Raw genomic sequence first — 11,430 nt, 5'->3', positions numbered from 1 at the left:
GAATAAAGTATTTGCCACAGCTCTGCAGTTGTAAAATATTGAAACAAAAAAAAAAAAAATAAATAAAAAATAGAACACATATCTTAATCTGAGAGTTATACCTAAAAGCGAAAAGTGAAAGTATCTATAACGGATTTTACGATTGCAGATATTTAACCGCCAAATTTCTTCACTTCTCCGAAGCTTCTAGGAAGCGTTGCATACATCGTATATATACAGAGAGAAAATCGTAGCTCGACGATGAGCCCAAATTTTACGACCGATTATCTCTCCGAAGCCCGGGAGGCGTGTACGAGGTTTAGAAATATAAAATCTTGAAATGCCTGGGATAAACATGTGTTTGTGATGCCTAATTATCGCGACCCGATATAATTGGTGGGAATTTGGTGCAAGAAGCGTGTCTTGTGGGCCTGGGTTACTATAATTACAGGCGAAAATGTATACAATACGTACAAAGCAATGCGCGTTGTGCATACAATTTTTTATACGTAACACATTGCGCACGTGCACAAACGACTTTGACGCTTATTTCACGGAAGATAGCGGAGCTTACTTCGGTCCTCCTTCGTTCCGCTTTGTTAACTCACGAGATTCAGTGGTTCGCATCGGACCAATAAAGTGATCGTCGACTCTGCGGCACGTAGGTGAGAACCAGCACGGGTTAATTAGTGACGAAGCTTGCGCCGCGCAAAGCTCGTTTCAAAGGTAAGGACACCCGAATATAACATTCCGAATTGACACACGTCGGACATTCTAAGACTCGTAGGGTCAGGCCAAAAACATAAAAGTACGAAAGTTAAACGTGACAACTGAAGATGATCGTCTCTCGAATCTGATTCGAGAAAGTCTCTGTGATTCAAAAAAAAAAAAAACACTTCAATACAGAATTTTATTTTCAAACACCTGATTGTTATTAGCATCGTCGGGCAATCACGTAATATATTCTACTGATTTGGCTGGTCGGCCGATTCTTTGGGAAAAAAGTTCGTACTGGTCGTGAGTGAAGCCTCTACAAATTGTCCGCGACAGATTCTTGAGTTTATCAGCTGGCAGAAAAATAATAAATATATGTATATATATAACGGTAAATTTTTTTATAGATTTCAGACTCGTAATAAGAAGAAGAAATATTCTATTGTCGATCATAATTAGACTTTAACGAACCATGGAGAATTGATTTACGATTAAAATCAGCTACTGCTCGTCACATAGAACCAGACGAGCAATATAAATTTATCGGTGAAAAAATTTCACGCTTTGTCTCGACAGTTTTTCACACGATTTTCGAGTCTTGAATCATGATCCTCGGTCAGTGCGGAGCGGATGAAAATCCGGAGGCGTAAATCTCGAGGTTCAACCGAGATCAGGTGTGGGTTGTCCAATTAACGTGCTTCTACGGTATTCGCGGTTATTGGCGAGGTATTTCCTTCTTAGGTGCGTCCGCGTGTAGATGTAGCGAAATCCGGCAAACGAGCAGCGTGTCTACGTACCTCGGAGTGGTGTTATCATTATTATTTATTATTACAACGACGAAAGAACGGAGGGCGGAGACTCGGCTGACCAATGAAAGGCCTCGCGTGACTCCTGCGGTTGGAAGGATTCGAGGCTCGACAATACCTACCACCTTGTCCCGTTGTTACGTGCCCAAAGGCAGGCTGGCACTCCGTCATACTCGTTACTTTTTCCATTCTATCCATCTTTTTTCCCTCCGCATTTCCGCTTTGCAGATAAGGGGATTCAAATTTTCCCCGAAAAATTCTTACCTCTGATGCATTTTAGGTAGAGAGGTATAACACAGTCAAAGGATTCTAGAAATAACGCAAGGAGTGGCGGGTAGTTTGAATTTTAGGAATTATCAACGAGGGTTTCTCGAATGAATTTCACGATTTGGTGTATTATATTGAAGAAATTTTACAATAACAACTATTTATTTATATTTAATAATGCTGAATTACATGAATACATTATTATTATTTTATTTTTATTTTAATTTGGTTTACTTTTTTTCCTTCCTCTTCTTCCCTCTCTTTTCCATGCTAGATTGTATATAGTAAGTCTGAGCTTTGAAAGTCGCCACTGATCCCCGCCCGTTCTTTTATTTATATTTCTAACGCAAGTAACGTAATGTAATAATATTAATATTAATAATAATAATAATAATAATTAGTTGAATCGTGCAACGGGTCGGGCTTATATATACATATACATACATATATATATATATATTAGCAATGGCGATTTTCAGATGGTAATTTTCATTTTGCGTCTACAGCGCGTTTTGTATTTTTCTCTTATTTTACTTGTGTTTTTTTGTTCGTTTTTTTTTTTTTCACTCTTACGCTTTTCCCCCGTTTTCGTATTCTCACACTCTGCATTTATTCATAACTACATTGAATTTCTCTTCTATTCCATTCTCTCGTTAAACTTGCCGAGTTTTAAATGATGACAGTAATAATGACAGTAATAATAATAATAATGACGATGACGATAGCGACGATGGTAATAGTGATAATAATAATAAAAATGACGAATAACGACCAAACGAAGAATCGTTTCCCGTAGCAAAAATTATTCCGGCTTTGAGAAATTCGGACTTTCGATAGATCAAGATCGACGGACGATGATCCTTTTATCGCGGAACGCAAAATGCCTGCAGTCTCTGTACATATGTGCAAATGAGAAACGAATCGCGGTGTATATACAACATTTTGTGCGGGACAATTAACGCGGATTGTCGTTGTACGTTATACCGCAATAACGACGATAACTGCTTGATATCGAGCGAGAGGCTCGGACTTGTGGGTTGTTTGAAGGATTCTTCGTTGATAAGTTACACCGACGGTGTATATACTTGAATATATCATGTATATCGTGTATGTATATATATATATGTGTGTGTGTATGTATAATGGCAATAAAGTTGAGATATCGGTGGTTAATTCTCGAGTCTAGGTATTAAATTTTTATAGTTATTTCATACCCTAATCGCTATGATTATGTGATCTTTACAACACAAGAACCTTAGAGGATAATCTTTGTACACGATTTTATATTTATATTTATATGTATATGTATATGTGTGATAGGTACGCGGGATGCCTCGAGGATCGATGGAAATAATCGTGGATGTTACCTGCGTATACGTAATATTTCCAAATATCCTGATCGGCCTCGAGTCGAAAGCGAAACGCGAATATATATATAAGTATATATAACTGCAGTTTAATGGTATGGTATATAAATAATGGTTTAAAGGTAAATTGTTGGAAAACTTTCGTTTGTAATAATATGATGTATGCATTGTACAATTCAACAGCTGGGTGTGTATCGTGTGTGTCTTTCTCACTCTCTCTCTCTCTCTCTCTCTCTCTCTCTTTCTCTCGTTCTCTCTAGTTTACTCAAATACATGTTTATCGGCAGACTGAATTGCAATTTTGACTCTTCACCGGGTATCGATTACGAGCTGGATACATTTTCGCCAATTGAATCGAATTCATGCATCGTCTCGGTTCATTTATCCCGGTTTTGTAGGATCATGATCTGATCTAATAGTCAAATCAAAGAAAACGACGCGCGATGTAATTATAATCATGCACTGTTCAAATTCACTGCACACGTTGAAAAATATTGAGGATATTGTAAGAAGATGGAGAATACGAATCAAAAATTCCGAATAAAGAAAAGATAATAGAAATTTTACGCTTATCACACTCCTACCTAAATAATAATAATAATAATGTAATAATAATACATAATTGATGTAATAATTAGTACTTCTAGGAACGCTCGCGCACACTCTCAAGCAGTCTTTATAAATATATTTTTTTTTTTTAGTTAAATTTTATTATCAATTATTTTCATTTTTTTAATTTTTCATTCACGTAATAATTATTTATATTTATAGGTTTAAAAGTCACATCTTTGATCGCTTCGTTAAATATTATTACATACGCGCTAACGAATAAATTATACATTAATATTAGAAATGAAAAGGTATATGTATAGGTACGTATATGTATATATATATATATATATATACACGTACACATATATATATATATATATACGTACGTATGTATATATATAATATATAATTGGTTTAATCATCCGCGTTCGAAATATGATGATCCGATTTGTAATTGATATGTTACCCACACTGTACATGCATAATATTTGTATATATATATATATATGTATAATGGTGTAATTGAACTAAAACGTTTTTTGCCTTACACGTACATATATGTACGTATTACATTTATACGCACGGGGAAAAGAAATTTGTTGTTCTTTCTTCTTGTTCGATTCGAATTTTTATTTTTATTTTTTTGCGTATAATGTTACGGGTATTTAAACGCGACTCGCGTGTTGCGTAACAAAATTCTTGACAACTATAATTCTTGATGGTAATGTAATACTAGGTGTTTAATGATAGTATATAATGACGTAATAATAATAATAATAATAATAATAATAATAATGATAATAATAATAATGACAAAGTCAACGATAATGACGATGCGTGATAACGATGACGAAAATGATTGCGATGAACGTCGATCCAACTTATATCGAATCTGTAGTATGTATATTATGTATATGTATATTTACCTACACGAGTTGTCGTTTGATGACTGCAGTAATTAATTAATACGCTATATTATATAATATAATACACCTCTTGGCCTGATTTTCAATCAGTTCACGAGCTATAGGATACACTTATAGTATGGTATATTATTATTTTTATTATCATACGTTGAGATAGCGTCGCAATATAACGTTTACTTTAATCTAATTTTTCATTTCAGTTTTTAATCGTACATGATGTCGAACGTCCGTAAGCCCCGCTGGAAGTACCTCACATACTCTCCGCTCGTACGTCATATCACACACTGTATGCACATCATACGTATACCGATGGATATATTTGCATTATACGTGTATACATATATATACTGTCGTATGATATCTGTAGCGATCAGTTATATCGTCGTTAAAAAATGTTCGGCTTTGTTTTCTTTTCTTTTTTTCATATTTTATTTGTTTTGAACCAATTTTCACGCCACAAGTTACGGGTATCCAACTTTAAACGCAATAGGTATATATATATATATATATATACGTTATGTATGATAAGGAACGTACAAGAACTCGAGGCTCATTGACAGCGTTGATCTTCCTTCAGGTGATCCTCGAGCCCGGAGGACGGATCATCGGCTCTGTGCGTTCGCGCGACGCTCCTCTCTGTGGTATTTTGTTTATACCTATGTAACTAGATTTTTCTACACGACGACCTCTTTCCATCGTCGTCGAGCGATCCACTATCTAAGTCGCGCTCGTGAAGAGGACCGAATTCTTGTAGTAACCCGTCCGAGACTCTGCAATGAAAAGTTAATCAAGATTCATTAGCAATCATTGGGTGGTACTCGTACAGTTCACGTTATAACGAATCTATCGTAACAAATACACCGAAGTGAAAGATTCGTTCTTTGGTTTCTACTATACTCGGGTCAAAAATATGAAATTGAATTATCGGGAAGTTGCGCACGCGCCAAGAATGAAACCTGGTGTGCAAAATTGAAAATTTCCGCTAAGCGCATGCGCGAGTGTGCTTTTACCGCACCGTTCGGAAACGGGGCACTTTACACATGCGCGCACGCATACCACAAGTCTTATTTTCCGTGCAGCCTCCTGTCAAAAACTAAAAAGTAGTCGAGTTGTCGACGGGCCTTGGCCAGCTATCCGAGCCCAAGGATCGGGCCTCAACGATCGGATCGAAGCCGGTGCCGCGAGCTGGTAGAAAGTGCGGGGGAGCGGCGGAGCCGCGAGTCGGAAGAACACGGTCGAGGCGAAGAGGGTGCGCGGAGGCCGGGCTTAAAAAGTCTTGCAGGGACTATTAATGTAGTCTTTTTCAATCATAAACGACAGTTCGATAAAAAGTTGAAGGGGCGGCTTTGCTTCAAAGGGACAGAGCAGCGAGGCAGCGCGAGGCGATGACTCGACTAGCTGCTGCCGCTTCTACCGCCCCGGACGAAAATCGGCGCCCGGCCACCTCTCCGACTTCGACTTCGACTTCGACTTCGACTTCGTCTTCGTCTTCGCCTCGGTCCTCGGCCTCGACTAATTCTTTCGCTGCAGCCAACGGTAATTAGTGAGCGGCGCCTGCCGTACCGAATGACCTGTCGGTTCTCTCCGACTATTTTCCCGCCCTCCTGACCGACCGCGATACCCGGACAATCGATCTCTGGCCGTCCGCGTCAGCTATCGAATATTAATAGGCTCGCGGGTCAGAGGTTCTTCGTACAGGGCCTTGAGATATCTCTGCCGTTATACAGAACACCCCCAAGACGAGGCTGCACATTCATTACCTTCCAGCACCCACGCAATGTCCGCATAAGCACGGGGGACGGCTCCTATCTACGAAACGTTTATACGCGATCCCTCCGCCGCTGTAACTTGTCTACAAACATTTCGAGACACATATTCCGTTCACAATGCTACCCTGGAGATAATGATTTCTACGATTTTTCACGAATTTTCAGGGAAATTGGGATGTCTCGTACAAAAAAGTGTGCAAAAAATTGTTTTCTCATAAAAACTTGTAGATATTCATGAGAATTTGTATTTTTTTCAGTAAAAATTCTCCAAGATACTACAATTTTTAGCGAAAGTTGACAATTCTTTACGAAAAACTATACGTATATTCACAATTTTTTACGAAATAATACGAAATGTCACAATTTCTGTAAAAATTCGTAGCAGAGTGATTACCTAACGGCCGATTGGTCCGTCATCTGCTACGGTGTGATGCACATGCGCTGTAATCCGAGTCCAGTTGTTTGCCAGGGTGACCAATCGTCACAAGGCAACACAGTTGTGCTCCTCACCGGTATGTGTCAAAACTGTTGAGGTTGGTAAACAACTGCGCCCGGATTTTAGCGCATGCGCATTACATTATAGCAGACGATGAACCATTCGGTTGTTAGATAATCACTCTGTACAGCTAGGCCCGTTCGGCGAATCGGGTTTCAAAATATCCAACGATTATCGAGTTATTACTGAAATTCAAATTTTACGAGACATCAGCTGCAGTAATCCTTAATTTGTACGGTCTTACGCGAAAGAACCAGGCGATAAGTTTTCATTTTTTGTTATCTATTATCATCTAGACTTAACACGAATCAAAATTAATATTCGCGGGATCGACATTATATTTATATAAAATTCTCATTTAAAACGTTTTAAAATCTCGAAAATTATGGCCAGAAATCAAAGTATACTAAAGGTTTGAGAATATCAGAAAATCATGAAAATCTGTACGAACGTTACTCTTAAAAATATCCGTGTAATATGTATAGTATAATATTGTACAATACGGTACAACTAAGATAATGCTTTGTTATTCTACAGAGAGTAAGAGAGAGGCGAGTACAGCCTCCGGTTGCTTCTCAATTATGCAAATCAAACAACATGGAGTTCAAAGATATTGTTTTTCGGAGAATTTAAATTCTACAAGGGTTCGAACGTTGTCTTATTTTCTACTAATTATTACGAGATTCGATTACTTCTAGGATTTTTTTTTCTCTCAATTCCAGAAGTATGCGGGAAATTGAATGTATTATAATATTTAATGCGGTAATTCAATTATGAACGCCTCGTAATATTACAAGCTACCTTCGTTAGTATAACGGAATCTGAAATAAATTACTCAAAAGCTAACCGAACGAGGCTTATGATCGCATATTTGATCGTTTCGTAAATTTTTATCTTAGTCTGATACGTAGTTCGGTTTCTCTTGGACAAAAATATTCGATCAATCCATCGATAGATAATCAGAATACAATACGTGTTCTTTAGTAGACGATTCGTAGGGTCCTTGCAGCTTGAATACACGATCGGTAAGCCACAAAGTACGAAAAAAATTGCACCAAGGGTTCGCGGTGATGAGATGACTAATTGAAAGACGATATACATATATACGTGAAAGATGAAAGGACACCTGAAAATAAATTTGTGAATTGAAAATTTGGGCGTATTGATGAAAGAGGAATTAATTAACGGGATACTCAGGTTGAGTTAAGTTTGAGGAACTCTTTGATTAATTAGACGAAGCTTGCCGCGCGACGCATGGGAAAACAATTATTCACTTCGTCATTGGCAGGATTAACGTAGCAAAGGAACAAGATTAGTTAGACTGCAGCAGCGGCAACAGTGCCTGAGCAGTACCAAAATGGCGTCGTGGCTTTTTGCGAAAGAAACTTTGCTCGCTCTTGCGCCAAGTTTCAGGACTGCGAACTTCCAAGTTTCGAATCTGCTGCAAGAAAATGCTGCGAGGCAAAGCGGCGGGGGTTCCTCTGTGTACTTTCTAATTAGATATTTAAATTTATTTTCGATCGTAAGAAACTACTGCTACCACTCTTGTGTACACTCCCCGCTACAACGTCATTCATTAGCTTCAGCTGGCGGAGGGTTCAGGATATATCTTTCAAGACCGCGAGCCGGGAGTTTAACTTTCGATTGAAATTCGCCCGGCTTTCAAACTTGGCCAACTAGAGTTCCGACTAAAGATCAATGACTGATTCCTGCACGTGCAGACAAAGTTAATTCCGCCGCTACACCATCTTTCGCATCAAACACAGAAAATTCATGCAATTTTCACCGTAGATGAAAGATGTTGCCCGATACACGAAAGAGGTTTCTCTACTTTCCTATTTACCGTATATAAAGAAATTATGTCCCTATTTTAATTAAAGGCTTATCATTGACTGCAATATTCAGTGACTGTGATGTTCTTTGATTCTACGCAACCATTTACCACAAGATCAATGGACGCTCGAAGCCGTGCACGAGGAGCAATTTCTTTGGGTACCGGGAAGTTTTTTCAACTAGAATGAAAAGGTAGTTTCATTTGTCGCGTGAAGTACAACGTACCTTGCAGTGGGGATTTGACTTGTTCCCGTTCGGCGCCCTGATGCTGTCGGGATTTCCTCTCGAGTTCGAGCTCCTGGGCCAGGGATTCTGAAACATGTAAGGAAACGAGAAAGAAGATTAGTCAGATTCACGGTGTTCAAAAACGGGACGTATCGAAGCGCGCGGGCGAAGTTTACGAAGAGGAAGCGGTGACCCAAATCCCGCCACGAAGCTTCATTGGTAGCCAGTTTACGCACGGCGTGTATATTTATAAAGCTCGGTTATCTCTCTCGGGACATGTTCAGCAGCGTGTGAAACCGCGATGAAACAAAGCAGTAATTAGTGGAAAACTCGACTCGCCCGACAGGCGGCAGCAGCGGAGGGCGAGAAGAGAAGAGAAGAGAAGAGAGAGGAGGAGAAAAGGAGGGTGGAAAGGTTCGGCGTTGAGTCGTGCGACGCGGTCTGCAGCTCACTGAATTCCACGGATTAGGGTGAAAACTGGAAAATGTCCTTTAATAATATCACGTCGAATTAACCGGGGACTCTTCCGTGCGTTTATTACCTGACGTCGAAATCCGAGGCGACCATTCGAACTGGAATGTAAAAGATCTGGTATAACGCTGCGAGAACCTGCAGCACAACTTGGTTCAAAGCTCGATTCGCACCCTTCCGCTAACGGATTCTTACTTCGAAAACCGCCAACTCTATTTACAACCCTCAAAAAGAGTCGGGATTGCCAATTAGTTCGAGAAATCGAATCAGTCTCGAGCTTTCATCGTTATACAGATAGATAGAGTTTTTCTTTTTTAAATAGTAAAAAAAAAAATTCATAACCACTGGTAGAGTCGTAAAAAGTTTTATCCCTCTTAACGAGAATAATTCGTTGAAAATTGCATATCTCGGCGAACGCTTTACATAAACCAATCATGGAGGAATATTCACCGTTTCCACTGTGACGAAGTGTTTAGCCATATCATCGATCATACGTAACTGGTTGAAATAATTCCTATCCGAATTGTTTCCCACTTTTGCCACACTGCATTATACATAATCATTTCATTCAAAAGTTTAAAACTGATTCAAAGTGTCGTCAGGTTCCACGGTCTTGGGAAGAAGGCTTAAGATCGAGTTGGCTAACCTAACCTAATCTCATCTCATCGAACCAAATACTAAATATTCAACAGCCACAATTGGCGCCATCTCTTTCAAATGAATCGTACAGGTTGGTTAAGTTCATCGGGGCGAAGTGGATTATCGACTTTTAAGGGAGGGAGTGGGGGTGCAACTTGAATAGTCTAGAATCATACCTATTTTTAGGAATTTTTTTAAAAGAAACTGTGAACATTTGAAGTAATTTGAGTTTGAGGGCTTTATTATTCATAGTTTCAGGAACATTATGGAATTTTTTTTATTGAAATCAATAACAAAATGGCGGCTTGGCGCATATAAGTAGCGAACGACTCCGAACTCGAGGGTTTTTGCGGTGGCGCATCTCCTGACATCACTGTCCAACTTGTAACAAATAGAAAAAAATTTTCGGGTCAAAAACACTTTTTTCGGTTCGAGCTTGTAGCCCAAATGTTGAAAATATGTTTTTTCAAATATATACAATTATGAACAAAAAAATGTTATAAAAAAAATCCTGAAATCGTAATTCGAAAATCTACCCACGAACGTGAATCGACAAACAAATTTTAAAGATTGCGTCAAAATTTCAGGTCGATGGGATAAAAATCGACCGAGGAATCTGCGCCACCGAAGTGAAAACGCCATGCCGCCATCTCGTTAATAAATTCAATGAAAAAATTTTCCTGAAACTATAAATAATAAGGCTCTCAAACTCAAATTGCTCTAAATGATTTCATTAAAAAAAAAGTCCTAAAAATCGGTATGATTTCAGACCGTCCAAGTCGTACTCCCCCTCCTCTGATCAAACATTCATAACAGTTTCGACGAAGTGAATTCGAAAGAAATTAACCGATGTGAAAGAAGGACAAAGACAAGCACTTTCTTCAAGTTCAGGAGTCTCATTATTGTTAAAATTTACTTGTACCCAAAGTTTTATTTCCATATCCGAAACGCTTTGTGCGAGAGGCGTGTCAATTGTACGTTCGTGTCGGGGCCTAGAAGCAATGGTAAAATCCAATTGTAAACCCATTAAGCCGCAGTTAATTCTCCCTCTCTCTCGCTCTCTCTGGTTTTATATCCATACGGTGTGACGGCGGCGAAAGAGCGAAGCAGAGAAATGGCAGGCGGACAGGCAGCAAGGCAGAGCAGAGCAGAGCAGAGCAGAGCGGAGATTCCATTATGCTTGGAGCAACAATAGCTGAGGGCTGTTTCGGGCTTTGTGGGTGTGAATTGTGCGTGGAAGCGAGCGAATATACTGTTTGTGTTTCACTGAGCCAAATTACCTCTCACGCCCTCATCCGCGAACCGGGTAGTGTTGTCGCCCGGCTCCCTTTGATATCTAAATGACAATTTAACTGCTCAAGATATGGGATTCGAGCGTTGCGCAGG

General features: G+C 39.2%; 1 protein-coding gene across 3 annotated transcripts in view; it reads right to left on the bottom strand.

The window, feature by feature from the left end:
* Positions 1-2,008: 2,008 nt before the first annotated feature.
* Positions 2,009-11,430, bottom strand: part of LOC124177872 (dachshund homolog 2) — a 183,044-nt gene continuing 173,622 nt past the window's right edge. For all 3 annotated transcript variants that reach the window (XM_046560766.1, XM_046560767.1, XM_046560768.1), the window contains 2 exons: positions 8,935-9,021; positions 2,009-5,381 (listed from right to left, as the gene is read on the bottom strand). In XM_046560766.1, coding sequence (XP_046416722.1) covers positions 5,329-5,381; positions 8,935-9,021 — 140 coding nt within the window. In that variant the 3' untranslated portion in view covers positions 2,009-5,328. The remainder of the gene's footprint in view (positions 5,382-8,934; positions 9,022-11,430) is intronic.

This window comes from Neodiprion fabricii, chromosome 3 (genome assembly GCF_021155785.1).
Source record: "Neodiprion fabricii isolate iyNeoFabr1 chromosome 3, iyNeoFabr1.1, whole genome shotgun sequence".
Lineage (NCBI taxonomy): Eukaryota > Metazoa > Arthropoda > Insecta > Hymenoptera > Diprionidae > Neodiprion > Neodiprion fabricii.
The sequence above is the reverse complement of the archived record's forward strand: the minus strand, read 5'-3'. Positions and strand labels throughout refer to the sequence as shown.